Below are 26,243 nucleotides of genomic sequence, written 5' to 3' on the forward strand. Positions count from 1 at the left end.
CTCCCAAGCTGGGACTCCCTGGTGAGCTCACCGCTCCCCATTTCACGGAGATGACGCAGTCACTTTCATTAACAGCTCGTTTATTCAAATGCCAAAACACGTCCAAGATACAAATCGGGGTCACACTGCATTGTGTTTGATTTAAAAACGCCGATCGCAACGTTCTGAACAGCGTCCGAAGCTCGTCGCCGTGCCGCCTCCCGGCCTGTTTCTGCAATGGGGTCCCCGCGCAGGCTCCTCGGGCCCCCCCCGCCCTCGGCCACACAAACCCGACTCGGCACCTTCCCCATCAGGAGATCTCTCCTGTCACCTAAGACACGTACAGCCCTCGTGAGGCTCTTCGGGACAATATCAGGGTTTGTAACCAAACGGTTACAGCTTAATGTTTTTCTTCCTGACAAATGCATGAAGAAAGTCCTCATCTTTAGTGAGCAGGCTAAAGGACGAAAATGAGTGTTTAAATCAGTGTTAAATTTGTTTAAAAAGGGCAACTAGATGAATAACAAAACCTGCAGTAACATCTTAGCAGGAAAGGAAAAAAACTGAAGGTATCTGAAGATTTTGGTATTTTAAAACTGTTTAAAAATCAAAAATCCTTTACTAGTGTCCTAAGTTTTCTGCTAATGGATCAATTGTTTTCTTCATGTTTAAGTCCTCCAAGGGATTCAGTTTTGTTCCTCTTGGTTTGGCTGCAAGTCCCAAATCAACGATGACCAAGAAAAAGAGATACAACAAATGAGAACAAATAACTTAGGTATCATTTTTGTATGAACAAGTTCCCAACTGATTACAGAAAAAAATATATTTTCTTTCTTTGATGTGGAAATAGGAGGTTGGACAAATATCCAGCACCAAAAAACTGATGCACACTAGCTCTTTAGGTAATTGCGCAATATTAAAAGTATTTTACTTAAAATTTAAATACACCTACATGCTGTATTCCTCATTTGTTTTTCCTGTGAGAAGTTTACTGAGATTCCAATCACATCCGCCTCTCCATTGCACTGAAGTACATCTCAAATGACCAATAAGCAAACTGCCTTTTATAATGAAATCAGCTGGTAAGTCGGTGTCATGAATTAGCAAAGCAGCCTAAGAACATAACTAATCATCATCAAAATTCAGTAATCTTGGGCACTTTTTCATTACTAATAGTCAACATCAGTATCCATTTCAATTTCAAATTTGAATAAAAAGTTTGATCTCTTCAGGAAACAAATGCAGGTAAAAAAAGTTGAACTAATGGTTATATCAACATTCAGTTTTTAAGGAAATTTATTTTCCCATCTGTAGAGTAACATTATTGTAAAATTCATTAGTTCCTGGCAACACCTGCATTGCTTAATATAACTTCAGAATTTTGTTAAAGCATATTTTAAAAAACTGAACCAAAAAAATGTACATTTTATTTTTGAACATTGTGCCATTAAAGTCCACATAATGTCCAATGCATAAAATCAATGTGATGTTACAATAACATACATGATCTGATTCTTATCCTAAAGGCTTCTGACCATGTATGATATCCAGGATAGATCTAATGCCTTTATGTAAAGCCAGTTACGATCTTAAAACAAAAGGGAGAAATTTCTATGGCACAAAGGCTTAACAGCATTTAACTGTTTGCAGCATCTGCTTGCCGAGGCCATCCTTCCTCTTCAACTCCAGAGTCATACTCCTCTTCAGATGAGTCTTTAGTTGGAGCCCTATGATGAAAAGCAATTGGGTACTTTAAAAAAAAAAAAACCAACTGAAAAGTCTCTGCATAAGTATGTTTTTCTAGATGCAAATAAAAATAAATTCCAATCAACATGTCAGTGTTTCATAGCTGGAAAAAACAAATTAATTTTAACACAACTAATTAATATTTATCCAACATTTTCCCCAACACCTTTAATACTCAAACAAGTGAACACTATATTGAAATGTTCATTTTTGATGTTCATTTCTGGCCCGGACTAGTGGAATGTTCTAATTGTTCTCCAGTTGCTCCTCTTTCTAACCCATTCTCTGTACAACTGCTTAAGTACTATTCTAAAGCATGGGTCTGGCAATGTCATTTACTCAAGAAGTATTGCTAGGTCCCTATTGTCTTTGAGATAAAATATATAATATTTTTATCTGGCAATTAAAGCCATTCCCAGTTTGGCTTCCAAGCTATTTTTCCAGGCTAATTCTTTCTTACTTCACCATTCCCTCTATATTCCAGACAAACTGGCCCCCTTGTACATTCCCACACTCTGACTCTTGGTCTCTGCACAGGCAATGCACTCCTTCCTCACTTCAGCTTCTTGGAATCTTGAGCTGACTTCAAAAGCCTCTCCTACAAGGGGCCTGAGCTCCTTAGATGTTCATACCTTCCCCTGAGAAAACATTTTGTATTTATTTTGTATATGTTCTGTATTGACCTGATTGTATATATTCCACCTCTCCAACTCCTACCACAGTAGAATGTGAATAAGTTCTGTGGGGACAGGAACCTATTAATTTTTGTCTTTGTATCTCTCCAGTGCTTTCCAAACAGAAACTGCTTAAAAATGCTTGTAGAATGAGTAGTGCAGATAGCAACCAATCCATGCCTCCTCGTCCTATGCAACTCTAGTCCATAAACTACCACTAAGCTCTCCACAGGGGTCCCTAATGTGCCAAAGGCTTTCCTTTGGATCTCTCTACCCATGAAGAATGTAGATTATCCTTTGTTCTATCCACATAGTATTGCTGTATCATAGATTTAAGAATCAGAAACAACCTTACAGAGTACCTTGTCCAACCCTTTTATTTTAAACATAAGAAACTGAGGCCCAGAGATGTCCTCTGAACCCAATCCAGCACTTGTTTAGCTCTTCCACTCTGCACAGCCAGCCTATCTCCTTTCCTGATCAAATCTCTTACTGGTCTGATTTTTGAAGCTGCTTCTTGGCAACATGCTGCACCTACTCGCACTCATCAGGCATATCTCTATTGCTCTTTGGGTGAACAATTTTAATTTTTTGGAGACTTGTATTCCATGATTTATAGCAATCTGATATCCCAAGAAAAATATTAAAAAAGAAAAGCTCTGATTCAGGAAGAAGTTAACCGTATTAATTAACAGTATTCCTCAAATTCCCAAATGCAATCTACATTCTCTTTTCCTCCTATTCATTCCTGGGCTTATCATCCATCGTGTTCAAGAGACACAGACACATTCCTTCTCTCTCTCTCTCAGCTCTGTGGGCTGTCCATTCAACTGTATATCTTAAACAGAAACTCTGATTACAGACTTCATTAGGAGGCCATGAAATGTTTACATCATCATAATGCAATCCACAAACAGGAGCATCTAGAGGACTTCATTAAGTAGAAAGAATCCTCTTCCATATGAAAACTACACTAGACATTCTTACAGACAACGGCAGATACTTCAGGGCATGCATTTGTTTTCCTCTTGTATGTCTCACTTGATATTAATCAGAAATTGTTAAAGTGTCTGTATTGTTGCAAGCTTCAAAAAATCTTGCATGATTTCAATATGTATATGGGAGACTCCCTGTTAGGACAGAACCCTACCAAACCAGAACATCCTTTTTAATAGTCAAAGAACAATAAACACAGTTAACACACAGTTAAGATCTTTTGTTCTCTGTACCATTTGTGAATACTTACTTGTTTTCCCATCTCTGTAAGACTAATCTATATCTGTGTTAGAGGCCCTCTTGATGAAGTTATGAAAAGGGAAAGCAGGCATATAATTCAACAATTACTGGTGTATATCAATTGACTTTCTGGGATAGTAATAATTGTTGCAATTTCCCCCAAAATGTATGATATAGCTCTCTCAAATATATCTTGAGAATCAAACTCTCAACACCCTCAAAAAAGTGCATTACCCACAGTATGGCCTGTGTATGTGTCTTATCTGTATAGGAGTGTTTGCATGCTGTCTCTCCCATTAGAATAGATGTTCCTTGAGAGGAGGGAATATTTTAGGGGAGCATTTCTTTGTATCCCCAACACTTTAGCACAGTGCCTACACCTAGTGAGTGCTTAATAAAAGCTTGTTGACGGTGTACTTGGCCCAGTCTAGCTGGTTTTTCCCACGCTGTTTTCTTTAATGATTTTTCTATTCTCAGATCTTTTCCTCATTTCTGCCTGTTGTCTTCCTTCCATTTCATTTCTAAATGCTCTCCCTAAAATGTTCACCTTTAAGTTGGGTCTCTTGCCACCCTTTCTGTAAATCTGTTTTTACCTCCAACATTGGTCAATGTCTTATAAGCTGAAACTGGTCATAATACTTCACACTCATAAATTTTACTAATAAGTTTATTCTAAAGCTGCGTTGTTATCCTTAGTTAATACCTCTTCCCTGCTAAGGAGTTCAAGTGTTTGCCTGGCTCAGACAGTTTCTAGGTTCTTTTAGTTCTCTCACTGTAGCAATTTATTTTTAAACTTCATTAGGATATGAGTTGTATCGACAGATCTGTTTCTTTCTTCATCTTTCATATTTAGATGTCAAAAGCTAGTTTAAATAGGGCAAGTTGGGTTTGTTTTAACTCTACATGTCATTTTAATTCTAATTTGGTACTAACAAGTTCATGGACTGGCTATAGAGCTGATTTTTCAAACAGTTCCTGTATCAGTAACTAGTTGTTTCCCAAGTGCTAGGATATAAACAATTTAACTTTTTCTCATACTTATTTGGTATTTGCCACGTCAAGTGCCTGCATATCTTTTTCTTAAAGAGAATATGCACAATCTATATGCATTTTAAATGTTTATAAAAGACTTTGGTCTTTTTGGTTTTTTATCTGATTCATTTTTTGCAATTTTTTTTAGCTATAATCCTCTATGTTCATCTTTAGATAAAAACATATACTGTATTAACCTGGAGGGTTTTAGAGGGTTCTTTGTAAAATTTTCCTACTCGCCACCTTCCACAATATATTCTGGCACAGGTATAAAATTATTTTCACAGTTGGTTTTTAAAAAACAAGTAAATCAAATATGGTTAAAAGCAGTCAATTCTTTCTAATTAAACAAAATAGATGAATGTAAAATTTCTTATGATTCAAACTGAAACAAATGCCTTGGTCAGCTTTACTCTTTCTCCTTGGTAGGTATTCATTAAATAGTTGAAAAAATTATTTATATATCTTGTGTGTATATAATGTACATACATATAAGTATATGTGCAAAACCTTGTAGTGTGGAAGATTAATAAGGTAAGGCCTCTGCTTGAAGGAGTTACAAATTAGAAAAGGATATAAGACATAAAGTTATCCCTTCCAAATCCTGATTTTCCCCATCAGAGTTTTGATATATCACAGGTCAGCATAAGAAATGGGAATTTTGGAGGAGTTTTGCAGAAGCCGCAGAGGACATAAAAAGGTCAGCAGATGACAAAGAAAAAGTTTAGAAAGTCAGAAATACATAAAACATGTGTATAGTATTGTATAATATCAGCCCAAATTTTATAATAAGGTACACAGAAGAAGAAAAAAATTCAGACTTCTTGTCTGGTATGAAGGAAAGGTCAAAAAAATTTTACATGGATTTTCCTGAATGCAAGGGTGCTGTGTGATGAAAGAAATACATGTCATTATGAAGTAGATGTGAAGATGCAATAAAAGAGGCACAAAGCACTCCTAGGCAAAGATTTCATGACAAAACTTGAAAAGAGGAGTGGCAAATGGTTAACTGGAGGGATGGGAGTATGAGAGCAAAATGTTTGAGAAATGTTCTCTTATTGAGACAAAGCTGGAAAAAGTCGTTTGGGAGGGATTTTAATGCTTTGGAATTGATGTGGTGGACAACAAAATCACTGAAGGTTTCTGGAAAGTGAGAATGGAGATTTCACATGATCAGACTTTTTTGAGAAAGATCTGACAATTAGTGTAGGACAAGTGAAGAAGGGAGTGACTAGAAGAATGTCCAGTAGATTAGTATAGCAATTCCAATGTTCAGTACATGAAATCTGAATTAGGATAGCAGTTGTAAGAAGAGAGAAAAGGGAATTTATGTGAATATCAAAAAAGCATAACTAAGAGGACTGACGACTAATCAGATATTGGGTACAAGGAAGAAAGGGAAAAAAAATGCAGAGTTTGAAACCTGGGTGACTGTGAGGGCAGTGGCATCATTTAATAGATATAGCAAAGCCAGGAGAAGAAAAACAAGTAGAGGGCACATACGAGAACGATGTATTTAACTGCAGATCCTATGGAACATGCAAGTGGCAAATATATCCAGTAAGCTACTTGAAACATGGGTTTGTATCTCAGAAGAGACATATATACTTGGAAGTGTTAGCATAGAGATATCAATATAAAGTGTGGGAATGGATATGAATGCCGATGGGGGAGACAGAGAGAGACAAAGAAGGAGAAACATGAGGAAAACCAATATGTAAGGGATAAAAGGAGAAAGAGGAGACTAAGGAGCAGCAGAAGTCAAAAAAAGATTAAAAAGTAAATCAAAAAACCAAAAAAGATTAGAAAGTAAAAGAAGGAAGGAATGTGTGACAACTGATTATTGCAAAGAAAAGAAAGATGAGAGCTAGAACTGGCCATCAGAAATTACTGATGACTTGTGAGACAACATTCTCAGTTGAGGTCCTGGGGTAACAGGAATCATATTGGGGGAACTAAGGAGTGAATCAGTGGTAACAAAGTAGAACCAGCAAGCATAGTCCATTCTTCCAAAAAGTCTGATGGTAAAGAGGAGAGAAATGACAGCTAGTTCAAGGAAGTTTCCCTTCACCCCCAAAATAGGGAAGATGTAGTTTTTTTGCAGGAAGAAGGTAGGTAAGGTGCCAGAGGAAAGGAGAAAAAGTAAAGATGCAAGAAAAAGAGGAAATAATTGAAGGAGGAAGGTCTCAGAGAAAGTAGGGTATAAAACATGGGATACAAGTGGAAGAGTTCCTCTAAGATAAGAAGGGGAAGACTGTGTTGTCAATTCACATACACTACATACACATTTCACCTACTTATTCATAAATCCAAACCACACGTGACCTTTATATTTACTTTTGTGATTTTTCTTTAAGTTAAAAAAGAATCAAGTTTTAGTTTTTTTAAAAAAAGGCTCATAAATACTGCATTTTATAAGCCCATGAAATAAACTATATATGAGAAATTCCTTAAACTTTAAGTCATGTATTAATCATATAACAAGTTTTATACTATTTTATGGACAAAATAAGTGTGTACTTCAAATTATGAATTTGTTTTGGCATAACAATTCATATTACCTAATGTATCCTGGTTCCTTCTTTCCTTCTACAACTTCTTTGTCAACTTCCACACATACAATGTCAGAATTTGGTACTTCAAACATTGGTTCTAGTAACAGCTTTTCCTAAGGGAGTAAGAAAAAGATTACATAGAAAACTGAAGTTCAATTCTAAATTTTTGCACTGTGTATATAACCACTGAATGATAAAAATATCCAATGTTATATAATGTTTTATATTCAGCATACCAAAAAATAACTCAGTTCAGAAAGAGGTCATTCAGCTACATTTAGATAACTACTATAGTTTCCTCTCCTTAAGTATCCCTCTTTCATATTTACAACTGAAGGCTCCCTCTCTCCCTCTGAACAACCTCTTTCTGAACTGAACTACTGTTTGGTGTACTGAATATTTATATATGTGTGCATGTGTGTGGACAGAAACCTACACACAATTTTTTTTTGAAACTCAAAGCAAAAACAATATAGTTCACGAAAGGCAATGCAAACTTACCATGATAGAGCGAAGGCCCCTTGCACCAGTCTTCCTATCTAGTGCCAATCTGGCTATAGCCTTCAAAGCATCTTCAGTAACATTAAGCTCACACTACATGTTAAAAAAGAGAGAGATTTGTTAGATGTTTGATAAAGCTTTCTGAAGTGGCCATAGGGTGTTTTACCCTTTAAACAACACTTCCACCGCCCTAGTCCAGGCCTTTATTACCTTATGCCTGGACTACTGCAATAGCCTAAAACTGGTTTCTTTGCCTCCAGTCTCTCCTCCCTGCAATCCATCCTGCACACCATTTTGATCATGTCACTCCCCTCCTGAAAAATCTTCAATGGGTCCCCAATGCCTAGGAAATAAAGTACATACTCCTCAGCTGGCATTCAAGGCTTTCCATGATCTGGCCCAAAAGCTACCTTTCTAGTCTTATCTCTCACTACTCCTCTACATAGTCTCTAAGCCTTGACTAAACCTCTTTATTCTCTCAACATACTTTACCCTCTCCCGCTTTGCTCATGTGATTTTCCCTTACGTGAAAAGCCCTCTCCTCAACTATCTTTCTATCCATCCTTTAATACCCATTTTGCATGCTATTCCTTCCAGTGAGCATTCTTTAATCATCCTCCCCAGAAGTGATTTCTTCCTTCTCTGAAATGGAACAGCATGTTGGCTGTACCACTCCTACAACACTTATCACACATTCCCACACAGCAGAATGCCTGACATATACAACAGTGATGCTTTTTGATTTTCTTATGCATGCACATATCCTAGGACTGGGGCCATGTCTTTAATATGTGTATCCAACATACTACCTAACAAAGGGCCTTACACAAAGCAGGTATTCATCGACTTGCTGAATGAAATAACAACTACTATTTATATCAAGGTTTTTGAGTGACTTTACAAATATCTCATTTTATCCTCACATAAACTCTGGGAAGTAGCTGACATTAGTACTGAGGAGGGGACTGAGGTAGTATAGGGTAAGTGATTTGCCCAGGGTCCTGCACTTACTAAACATCTGAGGTTGGATTTAAACTGGGTCTCCAGGTCCAGCGATCTAGCCACTGTGTCATTTATTTACAACATAAACTATTTTAATGCAGACATGATGAGCACTGAAATACTGACTTCAGATGTCTTATTAATCATGATATGTACTGCATCATTTAGAATCACTCACTAAGAATGTATGAGGCTACAAGACCTCTAACGTGGTCTGACAGAAGCGTCTCCTCTCCAGGAACCTTATGATCTGGCATAAAGCGAGATAAACAGCTAACAAAACTAACTACATTTCTGTAACTATATGAAAAGAACTAACTTGCAGTTTGTTTTTTTTTAACCAACTTTACACCTTGAATGGAGCCAGGACCATGAGTAGGAAAGTGAACAAGGAGGGAGAGATCCTCTTCTACATCACTTTTTATAAATAACTTGCACATGTTTCTCCTCTTGTGTGGTATTTCTGAGTCACGGATGCGATGGTGAGGGTCTGATGTCTCTGCGCAGAAAACAGGAGCATAGCCATCATGCCTCACTAAGAGCCCACAAAGGATTCTGCCCAGTACATGTGTTCGCAGGCATGAGAATGTCAGAAAGCAGAAATGTGGGTTTTTTACAAACATGTATGAAAGATGAAAATTCTACATCACATCACTCTAAGTGGTGAAATATGGAATATATTGAAATCAGTTACAGGAAACCAATTCAGCCAAAGAAAAAGTGGGTAACTGCACAAAGTCTCATTTCATTTAGTCAAAGAAATAAGTATTTCAAATAGAAGATCAACGATCCACCTTTGCAGCTTTTAGGAATTTAATTACAACTATGATTAGAAACTAAACACAAAGTGTCACTTTATACATCCTGGAAAAGGACCGAATTTCGGTAAGTTACATGTGACTAGGAGGCAGCTGGTGCGCAGTGGAAAGGGCACTGGGTCTGGATTTAGGAAGTTCAAATTTAGTCCCAACACTCACTAGACGTGTAACCCTGGGCAAGTCATGTAACTTCTGTTTGCCTCAGTTTCCTCAAATATAAAATGAGGATAATAATACCTACCTCAAAAGGCTGTTCTGAGGATCAAGTAAGATAACGTTTGTAAAAAATGCTTGGCATAGCACCTAGAATATAGCAAGCACTATATAAATACTTATTTCCTTTCCCTTTCCTCTGCCCCACTGAACAAATAATCATCCTCCCCTGTTTCTCAAATCCGTATTTGGCTTAAGCAGAGCACGTAAGTGTATTTTTTAAAATGCAGAATATCCTGAAATGCTGTTATTACATTCTGTGCAAATATCTTGTTAGCATATGATTTCTGAGGCACTGTCCAATATCATCCTGAAAGTCTGAAGAAGTTGTAGAATTCAAAACAGGTTGAAGCTTTAACACAAAATTCACTTTCCCTCTGGACTAGCTGCATTAATAAGAACATTATGTCAATGAAGCCAAGAATTCAGGCTTTACCAGTACTGGCCATAAAATGCTTCCTAATTTTAGTTACCTTTTCAAATCTGCACAAATGGTCCAAACAAGAAAGCATAGGTGAATCAACACAAAACCATTAACATAATGGCAAAAAATCCATAAAACCACATGCCTGATTGTGGGTCAGTTACATCAAGAGGTTTTTCAAAGATGAAAAAATTTGCCCTTTGTTCTGTTAAACATTCTATCTATAATTTGAAAGAAGGTATAGATTGTCAAGTTTGCCAAAATTTGTAGCCAACCCCAAGCTGATAATAGCTAAAATAATGAATGACAAGATCTAATGGTAACAAGGAATTTAAAAGGAGTAAGTATGAAGTCCTATACTAGAGTACAAAAAGTTAATTAACTTTACCAGGTTTGAGATAAGCATAGCATAAGCAGGTAAGAGTTACCATGAAAAAGATTAGAGTGTCTGTAAGCTCAATGAGCTTACAGAGTATGACATCACAGCCAAAAAAGTTAGCATGGATTGAATAGAAAAGCAAGACTTTGCTATGCCATTAATTATGTGCCAGGCATTCTGTTAAATGCGGGGGGAAAAATATAGGAAAACAAAACAGTCCCTGACCTTTTCTTGGTTAGGACCTTTTTCTTTGAACAATGTCCTGTTTTGGAGGTCATGTTTTAAGGCAAAGCATTAACAAAAAGTGGTTGTGGAAGATGCATTAAACTGGCTGTATCCCAAAGGTCAGAACAAAAAGGAAGGAGTGGAAGTTACATAGGCAGCTTTAGGGGCAATGTAACGAAAACTTCCACAAGCGGAACAGGCAGTTTGGCAATTTCTCAATCACTAAAGGTCTTTAACCAGAGGCTGGATATTTTAGAGGGAAATCTTGTTCAGGTACGGGTTGGATTGGAAAACCTTTGAAATCTCTCCCAACTCTTGTGATTCTGCAGAGTCCCAATGAAAATATTTTTCTGTGTTATACATTTTAAAGATTCAGTAACTCAGTAAATGAAAAAGTGTCATGTTAGAAAAAAATTGTTACAGTTTTATTAACCCTTCTGTTATAATGACTGGTTTTAAAAGTATGGTTTCGTGCATCATTTGGGCTATATCAGCCAAAGAAGTACTGGTTGAATTTATTCTCTGGTTTGAAATGCAAAATTTATGAAAATTCAAATTGACTCATTTATTAATGGCTATAGAACAAATGATATCTTTGAAAACACTTGTGTAAATGGAAATGCGATTAATGAGTGAGACAACTATTCTGTCCTGATGTAGACGCTGTTGTCAGGACAGCTAGGTGGCGAATGAATACAGCCCCAGGTCTGGCGTCAGGCAAACTCCTTTGTGAGTTCAAATCCAGCTGCAGATACTTCCTAGCTCTGTGACCCTGATTAAGTCATTTAATACTGTTTGCCTCAGTTCCTCATCTTGTAAAATGAGCGAGAGAAGGAAAGAGCAAACCACACCAGGATCTTTGCCAAGAAAATCCCAAACAACTGACAAGACTCCACAACAACAAAAACATCGAGCTTAGTCTTTAATGAGCAATATCAATTCCTTTGGCTTGGGTTTTATATGTAAAACAAAAAATTAGGTCTTTCACAATATTCTTAAATTATAGTAAAAACATTACTTCAGAATGACTGGAGGACAGTCTAAACTGTCAAAAATCGAATTGTGCAATGCTATTCAGGAAACGTACTTTAAAAAAATTTGAGAATAGATGTACAATAACAAACTAACTTTACAAAGCAAAGTTTCCCCAAGGGTATTTATTTTAATGAACAGCTAACTATAAATGATTTGTAACAAGCTTTCTCAATTTTTAGTGTAAACAAATCTATCTAACATAATGAAAAATTTCTCTGAACTATATAAGTATAGACTACTAGAAATGGAAAAATCTTCAGATTATCAAGTCCAACTAATATAAAAAAGGGCATAGGTTGACACTAAAACTTCTGTCCCACAACCTACTGCTTCCTTTTTTTTTAATCACAGGATACTGGAGAATAAAACTGTAGTACCAGCCCCTCTGAGAGACTGAATTTGGAGACCTCCTGCCCTAAAAGCTACTATTATATTTGAAGGAACTACCTACCTGGTGATTCTCCATCAAAGCACTATGAGATAATACAATAATGCCCCAGTGTTCTTTAATTTATGCCCAGTTTCCCACTGCTAGGACCCTGATCAGGACTAGAGTTTCAGAAACCAGGGCTAATGAGGAACAAAGTGCATACTCCAAATGTAGAGTATTTTCCAAATATTGTTGCACCAAACATCGCCATCTTAAGGTGAGGCTAAAGAACTGCTTTGACTAAGGTATCTGCCAATCCAAACATTTAACCCAATTGCTCATTCAATACCTACTTCCATAATATTTGAAAGTCTTATCTTTTGTGTCCCTAGGAGGTGGGAAACTCAACCATTGCTGGTTGCCCCAATCTATGGCCAGCAAACTCCTACAACAAATTCTCCCTAGTTCCTTTGATTCAAAGAAACTATCTGGTGAGATGAAAACTCCCTTCTCCTAAAATTACATGTCTTTCTCATTCTTGCCCATGTCAACCTTATGCCTCTAGTCTTTCCATTGTGTCTTCTGCAATTTCTATCCTTATAACTTCCTTTCATCCCAGATCTCTTGTACTTTTTCCAATTTTTTGCATTCAGAAAACTCATATCCCTCTGGAAAATATTGTCTTCATGACCACCTTTGCTCTTTCTTGTGTTTCCTGACAAACTGATGAAGAGTAGGGACACTCTCTGACCTTTTACTGCAGCTTCAATTCAAGCTCATATGTCTGATGCCCATCACAGAACAACCTTCCTCCTTCTTTAAGGTTCACTCCATCTATTTCTATCTCCCAGATCAGATCCCCGGCCATTTCTTTGTCTCAAGATCATTTTTCAATTCTTGGTTTCCAATTTTCATTTCCACGTTTTACTTGCCCTTACTCAACAACTTCAACATACACACTGATATCGCCTTATAACATGTTGGTCCCCTCGTTCATTTCACCCTAACGTTCATTATTGTACCTTTATTCTCCCTTGGGCACACAAAGGGATGGTCATATGCTTGATCTTACCATAACTCAAGACTACTCTACTACCATGATCCAGAACTCTTGAAATTACTCCTATTTTGCTTACTCCACATATCCTTAGTTCTACAGTCACTCCCATCCCTCCCTGATCTTCCTAATCCTAATCTATTCTGGCTTCAATGTTTCCCTTCAGCCTCAATCCTACTGTTGACTATATTATCCCCACCACTGAATCTCCCACCTCTTTGTTTACCATTGCCCAGGTTACACACCAAACACCAACCCTGTATCATCTCCACATGCCTTCATTTGCTTAATGTTCCAAGGAGATCCATGATGACTGGGTCTTCTAAATAAGTGTTATTTAATCTCAGCTGAGCCCTTAGTTCTACATGGCAAGCTTATCCTTCTTCTACAGCTGATTACCATATTTTCCGCAGCAGTGGTTTCAAAGATTCTTTCTACCATTTTTTTCTCTCAGCAAAATACCTTACCTACCATTTTATTAGGAAAATAGAACTCATCTGCTGTGAGTTCCCTTTATTTTCCTCCTCTATAGCTCAAAATACCTTTATATTAATCCCTCTTTTGCACCAGTTTCTGAAAGAAGTAACTTCTTGCCAAGACCTCCTGCTTGTGTTCTTGGTTCATCCCCTAGCATCTCCTCTGGGAGACACTGTTTTCTCAATTATTCCCTTATCTTCAGTCTTTTTTCTTGCTGCCCATAAACATGCCCAGGTTTTCTCCATTCTAAAAATACCTTCATTTGACCATGCCATCCCCTCTGATGCCCTATCTTTCTTCTTCCTCCCACAAACTAGAAAAAGTCATCTACATTTATTCCTTCTACTTTTTAACATTCCATTCAACCTCTCTTCACTACCAAACCTGATGGCTTTTCCTCAATATCCAGCCTACTTGAGCTCACTTTAGTTTTTGACAGATAACCAAACCCCTTCCTAGATACTTCTCCTCCCCCTTTGCTTACATGACATTACTATCTCCTGGTTGTCCCTACTTGTCTGATGTGAATCTTTGCTGTATTATCCATTTCTTACCCATCTGTAATGAGTATCTTCTCTCCTATCTCTACACTCTTTCTCTTGAAGATCCCATCAGCTCCCATGGATTCAATTATCTTTTCACAGATGACTACTAAATCTATATATCCAGCCCTAACTTCTCTCCTGAGCTCCAGGCTCACTTCATCAACTTCCTGGTGAACATCTTTAACTGGATATTATTTCAAACTTGTGCTTAAAATGTAATTCATCTTCTCCCCTAAACCCACACCTTTTCCAAATTTCCCAATTTCTTTTAATGCTACCAACACTTTACCAGTCACCTAGGTTTGCAACCTTCTCTTTCACTCTTTGCATCCAATCAATTGTCATGGCTTATCAATTCTGCCTCCAGAACATCTCTTACATCTCTCCTTTTCTCTCCCCTCACATGTGAAATCTAGTTAAGCAACTCATTTTCTCACATCTAGACTACTGTAACAGCCTGATCAGCATCCCTGCTTTTAATCTCTCTCCTCACCAATCTCTTCTCCCCAGAGCTGTGAAAATAATCTTCCTAAGCAGCAATTCTGATTGCATTACCCTCTGCTCTAAAACCTTCACAGACTCTCTATTGCTTCCAGGATCAAATGTAATTTTCTAATCCTAGCATTTAAAGCATCATCTCCCACTTACCTTTCCAGATTTATTTCACATTATTTCTACCTCTGCACACACTATGCTTCAACTCAACCTGCCTATAAAAGATGTTCTCTGAAATCAACATTTTACATTCTTCCCCAGCTCCATCTTTTAATTCCCTGCTTTCCTTCAGATCTCAGCTCTTTCAAACAGAAGCTAAAGTAACCATTCTGTCTAGGGAGAAATAAGAGTTCCAGATCTCCAGGATGTTATTCTTCCATGAATAAGGAGTCTATAGTTCACTACCTACCATCTTACCTCTGTAACTATTATTTTTTAAAGTAATGGATATATGATAACCCATGATGAGAAGCTGACATGCTACAATGGGCACTGATATATTGCCAGGAGGCTGTGATGTGACTTGGCTCTCCATGTTTCTGAGTTTTATGTTGCTGTTATCACTCTATAACAAGGAAGAAACAAACCACCATCATAGCTCTGACTGTGTGTACCTTCCCCTCAGCTTTTTGAATCTTGCTGTCTTCTATCTTTGGTAAGCTATCAGTGGGTATTCACAGTAGTGGAAGTAGCTTTTTTTATTTGCAGGGCTAGTTTAGAGAATTCCACAAGAGAAATTTTAAAATAATCAGACTGAATAAGAGGAAAATGATCAAACCTTGTCCATGCTGAATAATGCCTGGTACTGGGGAACAACTGCATTACGTGGTTCAGTAAGAATCTGTACAAGTGTTTTTTCATCTAGGCTATGCAAGGGAACCACCACAGGTAACCGTCCCACAAACTCTGGAATCATGCCAAACTCAATGAGATCTCTGGCTTCCACATGGCGCAATAAACGATCTTTTTCTTCAATGTCTTGGTGAGTGTTTGATTCCCCACTTCGGTTGGCAAGATCTGCTGCTGCTGCAGCCCTTCTGCCTTTTCCCAAATTAGCTGGTGTTCCAAATCCAAGATACTGCCAAAGAAAAAAATAGATAGCTATGAGAAGTGCGAAGATTAAAAGTGGATATGATATGTTCAGTAGGGTTACAGAACAAATATCAGCTTTTAAAGTAACAAAGAAAATAAACTCATCACAACTGTTCTTGAAAATTGAAGCAAGTATCGATATCAAGAAATGTGTCCATTCCTTTTTTTGAGGTTTCTCTTCTTACAGACTTTTCTGAAAAATCTTATTTTTTAAAAAACTTTTCTTACAGACAAAATATACAAGAAAATTGAAAGAGTACTCCTATTTTATATGCACTAGTAAAAAGAGAAATGGAAAAAAACTAATTAGTAATCAGTTCAAATGTAGAAAAATCATAATATGTGTACACACACACATACACACACACTATTTCAGTTGAGCTGATTAGAAATGGGGAAAGAATTTTTGATTGATAGAAATAATATAAGATGACTGAATGCAGAAAGATAATCTGTATGCACAAATTAAACCACAAGGAGGTAAGGAGATGTAATTTTATATTTACAATTATACAGTTCTTGCCTTTGAACTGTCAATTTATCAAGAGAAGGTATACACATCTAAAAATCAAGTCTGATCAAAAGACGGTAGCAGCAAAAAGTATTTTTGCATGTTGTTACAGTAATGAGACCTTCAGTTTTATTTCTGATATTAAGTTATTTAAAAAAAATATATAGTTAAGAAAAAGATAATTTTTTTTACATTAAATAGCTACAGAAGGAATATACCATGCCTTTTATTATAAGGACACAGAAAAGGCATCATGAAAAGCCCTGAGAAGCAGGTACCATTATTATGCCCATTGTCCCCATGAGGAAACTGAGGCAAACAGAAATTAAGTGACTATCCACTACAGTACCTTTAGTGTTTCTTATGAAAATACTGCATTTTTTAAATGGTCCATGACTTGCAGCAGGATAGCTATGAGACTTCATATTATAGGCCCAATATTATAGAAAGTCAACCAATCAAGATTTACTAAGTACCTAAAAGACTATAATACAGAGAACTTGATTAAGGCAGAAGAAGTGGTACAAGGACACTATCCAAGTCTCTCTGAAGAATTTTAACGCAGGATTGTCCAGCATGGCAGGCCTGCACTGAAAAAAGTGCTGTGCTCTTGAACAAAGCAGAGCTGTAGTAGCTCAAAAGAAATGTCCATCCCAAATGTTCAAATGGACTACTTATGCCTGACCTGTGGCAGAGAATTCTGAGCTCCTACTGCACTGATCAGCCACAGCTGAACACACTGTACCTGGACCCCAACATCACGATGTCATTTGTCCTCTTTGAGTATAAAGATGAACAACAGGTACTGTAGCCAGACACTATGATTTTTGGGGACACAAAGACAAAAGTCAAACTGTCTCTGCCCTCAAGAACCTTCTAATATACTGAGGGATATAACACATACACATAAGTATATGCAAAAATATGAAAAAAAATACAAGTTAATGGGGTGTATGAAGAGGAAACACAACTGTGGAGATGATCAGGAAATGCCTCTAAATGCCAGAGGCATCTGCATTTAACCCTTGAAGTAACAGAAAGACACTGAGGCTTAAAGTATGGGAGTGACTGGTGGCTATATGGAAGATGGGACTGGAGTGAGAACAGACCTGAAGAAGGGAGATAAATGAGAAGGCTACTGCGAGAGGTGAAAAGGGCTTGAACTACAGTGATAGCTAAGTGAAGAGAAACAGAAATGGATGGGAGACATGTGGAGGTGATAATACTGAAGTGAGGAGGGTAAAGAGTCAAAGACAACTCTGAGGCTGGGAACCTAGGTAAAGCTCTCAAAAAAAAAAGTTTTGAAGAGGGGGCAGAATGAGGGGTGGAGGGAAGGGAGATACTGAGTTCAGTTTTGGACATGCTTAATTCCTGGAACAAGTAAAATAAAACATCATCTTATTAACAAATATTACTAATGGTATCATTTTATTAAGTCAAAGCTCACCTTCTCATTTTTCCTCCTGCTGATTATTCTGTCTAAACCATTAAAAGCACCAGATGCAACAAACAGTATGTTTGTTGTATCAACTTGCACTGTTTCTCCACGGAGTTTACGGGAATTCTTTTCTGGAACATTGACTATTGTACCTTCTAACAATTTTAACAAACCCTAAAGAAAAAAAATGAAAGTTTTATAATACCATATAATAATAAATATAGGACAGGGGAAAAAAAAAGAAAAACTGAACTTGCTTTTATCAAAGAAGAAAAGCAGAAAGATAGGATTAACAAACACAAAACTCCAACTTTCACACTTAACATAAAATAAAAAAGTAAAATGTAAATTATAATCTGTTGTTAATTTCTTCTGAAGTATTGCAACACCCAAGAAATCATCAATCTGAATTTCTTAGCTCATGTGTTCAAGTTTTTCAAGATTCATTATTACTGTTACAATTGATTTCTATACAGGGTAAGGAGCATATGAAAGATCAGAAAATCTTCAGGTGAATAAATTTTAATTTTCCTTTAACATAATTAAAAGTTCTTTTTGTATTCCTAGTGTTGAACATTGAGACTCTGTAGGTTCTGGGAAAACCTTCACAAAATATACTTAAAAACAATTTTACAGTATTCAGCGCATTTGAAAATGTGATCACATCTCTCCCTTTGCCTTAGACTAGGAAACAGGAGCTAGTTATTCAACCTAGAATTTATGAGGTATCTCTGAGGTACTGCTTACAGCCCTTAGCCTTTTCCCAACCCTCAAGAAAAAAGGGGCATTTTAATTAAGAAGTATCCTTTAATTTAAGAACTCATTCAAAGCAATAATAAATCATGATTCCAGAAGACTGATGATAAAAATGCCACGAACCTCCTCTTAGAAAAGTGAAGTGCTAATATGCAGAATAAGATAAGACATTTTTAGACATAACCAATATGGAAATTTGTTTTGCTTGTCTGTGCTTATTTGTTACAAGGATTTTATTTTTATTTTTCCAGAAGAAGAAAAAAATTCAAGAGGCTTATATTTTCTGAACATAGATATATAAATAGACGAAAAAAAATCAAATTATGTTGTAGTTTAACAATATTTCAACAAATAAGAACAAAAACACTCCCCTTACCTACACTAAAATGTGAGACTAGTCATTAAAAATGGAACACTGGAAAAACATCTATTTTGAATTTTCATTATTGATGCATTTCTGCTGTCTACTCCTTGCCTAAAAACATAAATTGAATTAGCTGATTACTACATCAAAGACCACAAAACTGGGAGTCAAGAGGCTTTGGTTCCAATACTGACTCTGCCATTAACTAGAGTCACATGGGCAAACACTTAATTTCGGGGCTCAATGTCTTTCTCTGTAATATGAGACAATGAAAATCTCTAAGGCCCCTTTTCCCTGGAACATTCTAAGATGCTAAACAGATGATGATTTTACTTTTTACCCTACAAAGAACTCTTTGAAAAATTAATAAAACTATTTAAAATGTCTTCTAGGTGGAGCTGCGAGCGCATCCAGGTGGAGCTGCGAGCGCATCCAACCATTCTGGAGAGCAATTTGGAACTATGCCCAAAGGGCTACAAAAATGTGCATACCCTTTGACCCAGCAATATCGCTACTAGGACTATATCCCCAAGAGATCATAAAAATGGGAAAGGGTCCCACATGTACAAAAATATTTATAGCAGCACTCTATGTAGTTGCCAAAAACTGGAAGTCAAGGGGATGTCCATCAGTTGGGGAATGGCTGAATAAATTATGGTATATGAATGTAATGGAGTACTATTGTGCCATAAGAAATGATGAACAAGAAGACTTCAGAGAGGCCTGGAAGGACTTATATGACCTGATGCTGAGTGAAAGGAGCAGAACCAGGAAAACTTTATGCACAGCAACGACCACAGTGTGTGAGAGTTTTTTCTGGTAGACCTAGATTTTTGTAATAACACAAGAACTTCTTACAAAAAAAAAAAAATCCCAATGGTGGTTCTCAAGACAAAATGCCTTCCACACTCAGAGAGAGAAATATGGAAGTCACTCACATAATGTAACAGATCATGTTTGTGTATGTGTATGTGTTTGTGTATCATGTTCTGATTTGTTATACGATTTCTTTCATTTATCTTAGTCTGACTACATAGCATGACTATAGTGAAAATATACTCAAAAGGAAAGTATATGTAGAATCTATACAGAATTGTGTGCAGTCGTGGGGAGGGAGGGGGGAAGTGGGGGATAGGTGGGGGGGATAAAATCACAATTGTATGGCAGTGACTGTTAAACATTAAAAAATAAAAAAAATAAAAAATAATTTAAAAAAATGTCTTCTAACTAAGCATAAGGGAAAAAGAAGCAAAGACAAATTTATTTATGTGTAAAATAATAGAACACTCTCTAATAACCATGTAATTTGTGAGAAAGTTCTTTCTCAAAGGTCACTAAAGTTTAGTTTAAGGGCTTTGGAAAAATGACACTGAAAACTAAATTTGATCTTTTCTCTTTTGAAATAACCCAAATTTTCTGAGTGACATTGTATTTAAGCATTCAAAAATAACCTTCTTAAACTCTGGGATTTTGTAAGATGGCACATGAAGTTTACTGTGGGGATAGTATGAATAATATGGACTCTAGTTAAATGTCAAACCAAACGTACAGTATCTGGGAAGTTGATGTATTCCCTTCTTTTTAGTGGGCTTGAACAAAATATTCAACTGCTTACTTGCTGAACGCCTTCTCCACCTACATCCCGTAACTGATGAATGCCTGGCACACTGCCAATCTTATCTACTTCATCCAGAAAGACAATTCCTATAATTTAAGGAGGATTCTATTTATAACATGAAATATGAAATACATACAATAACCTTATCTTTAAAATATTAAATAGCGAAAGTAAGCTTATAAAATGCTACACTTAACATATGCATTTGTTTGCTATTATACAAATACACTGCTTGCCCCATTCATCTTTTTCATGCCCTAATAATTTACAGTGTTACTAGGGTGTAGGATAACTACACCCTATTCATGTTTCCTCCTAGGAATGCATGTCTCTGCTTCATGCTAAAGGTCTCCAGTTCTTTTTCCTGAAAAGAATCTTGGAAAAGAACCTGTCTTGGCAGCCCTTTCTCACTTCTATTGGGCTTATCTGCTTGTGCTAATGCCCAGAGAAATGGGGGTAGAGGGAGGGCAGGACTGGAAACAGGAGCAGCCGCTACATAAAGGATCTTGTACGAGAGGCTATTTCTGTTGTTCCTTTGTCTTCATTAGAGTAAAAGTCCACACAGCAGCCAGTGAGCATTCGTGCCCTTAAGCTGCTCTGTTTCAGCCATGACACTGGCAGACAGAGCCTGGCAGTAACAAGAAGGGGGTTCCTAGATGGTCAGGTAGTCTGGCCCACTTCCACCTGTGCTGTCACTTCATCAACTTCCTTTTGGGGTACACTTCTCGGGAGAGCACTGAATGTGATGGAGTATGTGACAAATACAACCTTCTTAACACTTAGAGGATTTTATTTCTCAACCCAAAATAAAAGTCAGCATTCTAATACCCCCAGCAGCTTTATTTCTATATGGTCTCAAGCAGGGGGCGTAGAAGAATTCTAGAGAGACATACCTTGTTGTGCTTTTTCTACATTATAATTGGCATCTTGTAACAATTTGGCGATCACAGATTCAATATCTTCACCAACGTATCCTGCCTGAGTCAAGGTAGTGCAGTCACAGATAGCAAAAGGTACATCAAGGCATTTGGCCAGAGTCTGGGCCAGCAACGTTTTACCTACAAATAGAAACAATAGCCAAGTATTCTGCTGGACTCACACTGGCACATACTCTGGAAAATACGGCAAAGCAGAATTGTGGGTGCAATACAGTCATCATGCTGCTTCTCCACCATCAGACTGTGAGCTTCCTAAGGGCAAAGCCGGTCTCTTGCCTCTCTCAGTGTCCCCAGCGCGCAGTCCAGTGCAGGGCACACCAGTGACTGGCAGCACTTGTCAGAGCCCTGACCCAGGTGGTCCCACTGATGAAGTCCCAAACCCCTCTCCAACCCTGTCCTCATAGCTGGCTTTTACTCCTCAGATTCAGGGGCTTTTGCAAATCATCAAAGATGCTCCAAGGGAGCAACACCTGGCCCAGTGTTGAGCATAAAGCTTACATGAAGCTGACAACTTTTGCTAAGACTGATCCTTTAGACTTCCTTCTAAAGACCCACAACCCTACAATAAAGGATGTCGAAAAATCCGAAACCTACTTTTTCTATACAACAGTAATGTTTTCTCAAGAAGCAAGAAAATGTTTGAGCTACTTACCTGACCCAGTTGGTCCCAGCAGCAAAATGTTACTTTTTTCAAGCTTTATGTCATCATGGGCAGAATCGAGGACTTCCCCTCCCCGTTTTTCCTGAGGTATTTGCTGACTCACTTGTTGCTGCATTGAAGCTCCTAGAGCATTACCATGTGGACTAATTCCAGCAATCTGAAGCAGTTCTGAAAATGGACCAAGGACAGTTTCACTGTTGTAACACACAGACACACCCCCCTCCTCAAAAGTCAAGCACCTTAGTAAAAGAATTACGCTGATGTGAGATTTTACCTAACATGCAGTAATGCTTTGTGCCATTTTATGACAGCACAGCTAATACCACAAAATCTTTTTATAAGATGCACTTAAAGCCAAGAAAATTTTTTCTAATTAATTTTGCTATCACCCTATTAAACAGTGAAGTGAAAAATACCAGCCAGAGGTTGGCTGAAAAAACTAAAATACACAGGTAAGTCTAGAGGTAGGGTTGCTCTTGTTTGCATGACTGTACGTGGGATAAGACCCTCATCCGATGCAGATCAGAACTTTCTACGAAATCAACTGTCTTAGGGAGTCTGTCTGGGTCACTGGAGACTAGGTGACTTGGCTCAGAGTAACAGTCAAGCATTTGTCCAGTGTTTGAACCCAGATCTTCCTGACTCTATAGCTGGTTCTCTAACCACTGTAACACACTGTCCTGCACATGACCATGCATATAAACCACTGAAACTCACCATTGCTCACTTTCTTCATCTGTAAAATCAGAATAATGTCTGTTCTACCAGCTTAATAGCTTTCTTTTAATACTAAGGTGAGATGGATTTGGGATGAAAATAATTTGAAGGTAAAATGTGCTGGTAAGGTGTCTTGGTAGCTCAGATGAAGAGAAGTAACATGATGTAATTAGAAAGAATACTGTAGTTGAAGCCAAAACATCTGAGGCCTGGATTTGAACTTGGACTTTCTGACTCTAACATCCAGCAGTTTTTCCTGGCAGAAGGGGCAATGACCCTATTACATAACAAAATTAGGATCCAAAAAGATTTAGAACAATGATAAGAATCTAATGAAATGACATTTAAATAGGATAAGTATAAAGTTTTACATTTGGAGTTTTAAAAAAATCTGCTTCTCAAGGAAGGGATGGGAAAAGCCTACCTAGACATGAGGAAAAGACCTTAAGTTTTAGATAAAAATGAATCAACTATGTGACATGGTGGCCAAAAAGGCTGCATTAACAGAGGCAGAATATCCAGAACACGGAAGGTGATAATCTCACCAAATTACACTCTTCTCCTGGTCACACGACTTGAGAAACATGTTTAGTTCTGGAAGCTACATTTTAGGAAGGACAATGACAAGCTGGAGAACTTGCAGACAAGAGCGACCAAAATGAGGAAACATGTAAAACTGGACAAGTCACTTAAACATAACCTCTCTGGGCCTTGGTTCCCATCACCTAAAATGGTAATAAAAAACTCCTGTCTTATCTACCCAATGGCATTACTGTGAGATTACATGACAATGGATGGAAACAGTTCTGTACATCTTAAAGCACAATATAAAAATCTGTTATTCTTTTTTTCAAGCTCCTATCACAATGTCCACATGGTAGGTGTTTAATGTTTATCAAACAGAAATTAACTGGAGCAATCATTTTTAATTTCCAAAGAGCCCTTAAGCAAAATGCTTTGCAAATACATTAAAATGGACAAAACTATAGCTGACAAAAAGCAACTAACTAAAAGATAACTGGCACCCTAGTGCTCTTTTATCATTAATAAGTAGGTGAGTTCTATCTGCAGGCTAATAGTTTATTTTTTGTAATCTGACATATAGGAAATCCAAAGTTACAAAAATAAAGTTATTAATATGCAACGACATAATTATTTACATAGAAACAATACAGAATATTATTCTGCATATTAAAAAGTTCACAATAGAAAAGAGCTAAGAACACCACATAAGCAAACTACACAAACTAATGCTGAAGAAACTTCACCAGATTTATATACTTCATACAGGATAAACATGTGTAGAAGGTAGTAAGTTTTCTCAAAAATATACATGCAAACAGATATAGTCCTATCACTATTATTGAGATACTTCACTAAAGTAAAATTTAAAGGAATAAATCACAGAGGAGGACCTGAGAAGTCACTTACTTGTAAATCTGTACTCATCCTCCCGTCTTCTTATTTCTAATTCTAAGAGAGAAATAAAACAGCCAAATAATCACTGGTTACATGTGGGCCCTTCTCAGGTTTAAAAATGGGCCCTTTGTTTTTGTGGGACCCGGAGAGATTTTGACCAGAACTTTAAATTCTGAACATAGAGTTAATGATCCTAGTGAAATTGGCAAAAAATAAATTTTAAACTCTAATCAGTCAGGTTATTTTTTTGGCCAGTGTGTTACCTCACAAAACAGTTTTGCAAACTGCTTGATATAATTTTGCAAACTTTGCATTTGTTGATTCCTTAAATGTTTTCTGTATTGATACTTTTGATCTATCAGTTATTAAGACTTGTCATTTCTATCCTCAAAGCATCTCTCACATGTATCCCCCTCTTTCCTGTGACTCTCCAACCTGGTATAGACCCTCACTACTTTACTAAACTTTTTCAGTAGCTTGCTGGATATTCTCCCTGCCTCAGGTCATTTCACATTCAGCTGTCAGCCTGATTGTCCTTAAATTAAATGCTGGTTTGACCATGTCACCTCACCAGTTCCATTCAATAAAACTTCAGTGGCTCTCTATCATCTCAAAGATAGAAAATAAATATAAAATCCTCTGGTTTTTATAGCCCTTCCTCAAACACTTTACTCACTTCCACCATCCACTCTGTGATCTGGTGACACTGGGCCTCTACTGTTCCTTATACATGACATTCCTTCCACCACTGGCTCTTTCCCGCCTGAAATACTCCACCACCCCTTACCTGGTTTCCTGCAAGTCTCAGCCAAAGTGCTCCTTTCTGCAAGAACCCATTCCCAGCCCTTCTTAATCTTAGCGCCTTCCCTGTGAAACCACTTCCAGTTTATCCTATATACAGCTTGTGTGCACATAGCTGTTTGCATGGTGTCTCCCCGATTAGAACGAGCTCCTTGACGGCAGGGACTACTGTCTTTTGTCTCTCTTTGTATCCCTAGAACTTAGCATACAGTAAATGCTAGCTGACTTGACATAAAAATATGTGTTTGCTTTTCAGGGTGCAGATAAAAAAAACAAACTTCCTACCTCCTTCCTTCTTCTGACTATACTTAAAAGAAAAACTCCTTATTAAAAAAATTTTTTTTTCAAGTTTTCACCTTTAAAAAAACTTACACGCTTCATTTTTAAAAAAAGTCTCCTTCAAAAATAACAAAATACATAAAATACATGCGGATTAGCCTATCAAGACATACACAAACAAGATCTATTTAAAAACCAACTAGAAAACATTTTTTACATAAATAGAGCAAAAACAAATAAACGTAGGGTTATTGAATATGTACTATTTGAACAATATTACCCAAATGAATTTACGGATTAATGCAAATAATAATCATAATGCCAATGTGCTATTTCATAGAATCAGAAAAGGGGATGACAAGTTATCTGGAATAATAGAGAAGATTAAAGGAAATTATGAAGAAGAAAAAAGGAGGGAAGAGGACTTGCATTGACAGGTCTCAAATTATATTATAAAGCAGTAATTATCAAAACTATCTGAAAAACTAATCAATATGACTAGATTAATGTAGGACTAGAATGAAATGTTTATAACAAACTAATTTTTGCTAAATCTTAAAACTGCAAAACACTGGAAAAGGAAAAATTTTCCAATAAAATTCTGTAAATACTGCATAGTGGCACAGCAGAAAATCAGGTAACGTCTATATGATATACTACATAGCCCAATATATCATAACTGGATTATCTATTTTTAAAATTACTTTTAAAAAAGGAAATAATGGACTATTATGCCTATGACAATTGCAGAGAGAAAATTCTTGGCTATGCAACAAATAAAAGAAATAATAGGATGCAAACATACATAGTTTTTATATATGAGACTTTATACAACAAAAGGCAATGCATCCAGAATAAAAAGGAAAGAAACAGACTGGGAAAAGCT

General features: G+C 37.0%; 1 protein-coding gene across 2 annotated transcripts in view; it reads right to left on the bottom strand.

The window, feature by feature from the left end:
- Positions 1-63: 63 nt before the first annotated feature.
- Positions 64-26,243, bottom strand: part of CLPX (caseinolytic mitochondrial matrix peptidase chaperone subunit X) — a 46,362-nt gene continuing 20,182 nt past the window's right edge. Inside the window, exons 6-14 of one of the 2 annotated variants that reach the window (XM_072614030.1) lie at positions 24,290-24,331; positions 22,133-22,309; positions 21,436-21,600; positions 20,540-20,628; positions 17,814-17,978; positions 15,542-15,841; positions 7,724-7,816; positions 7,229-7,335; positions 64-1,706 (exon numbers count right to left, since the gene is read on the bottom strand). In XM_072614030.1, the coding sequence (XP_072470131.1) occupies positions 1,616-1,706; positions 7,229-7,335; positions 7,724-7,816; positions 15,542-15,841; positions 17,814-17,978; positions 20,540-20,628; positions 21,436-21,600; positions 22,133-22,309; positions 24,290-24,331 (1,229 nt within the window). In that variant the 3' untranslated portion in view covers positions 64-1,615. The remainder of the gene's footprint in view (positions 1,707-7,228; positions 7,336-7,723; positions 7,817-15,541; positions 15,842-17,813; positions 17,979-20,539; positions 20,629-21,435; positions 21,601-22,132; positions 22,310-24,289; positions 24,332-26,243) is intronic. The other variant, XM_072614040.1, reaches the window with a different exon arrangement.

Source organism: Notamacropus eugenii, chromosome 1 (genome assembly GCF_028372415.1).
Source record: "Notamacropus eugenii isolate mMacEug1 chromosome 1, mMacEug1.pri_v2, whole genome shotgun sequence".
Lineage (NCBI taxonomy): Eukaryota > Metazoa > Chordata > Mammalia > Diprotodontia > Macropodidae > Notamacropus > Notamacropus eugenii.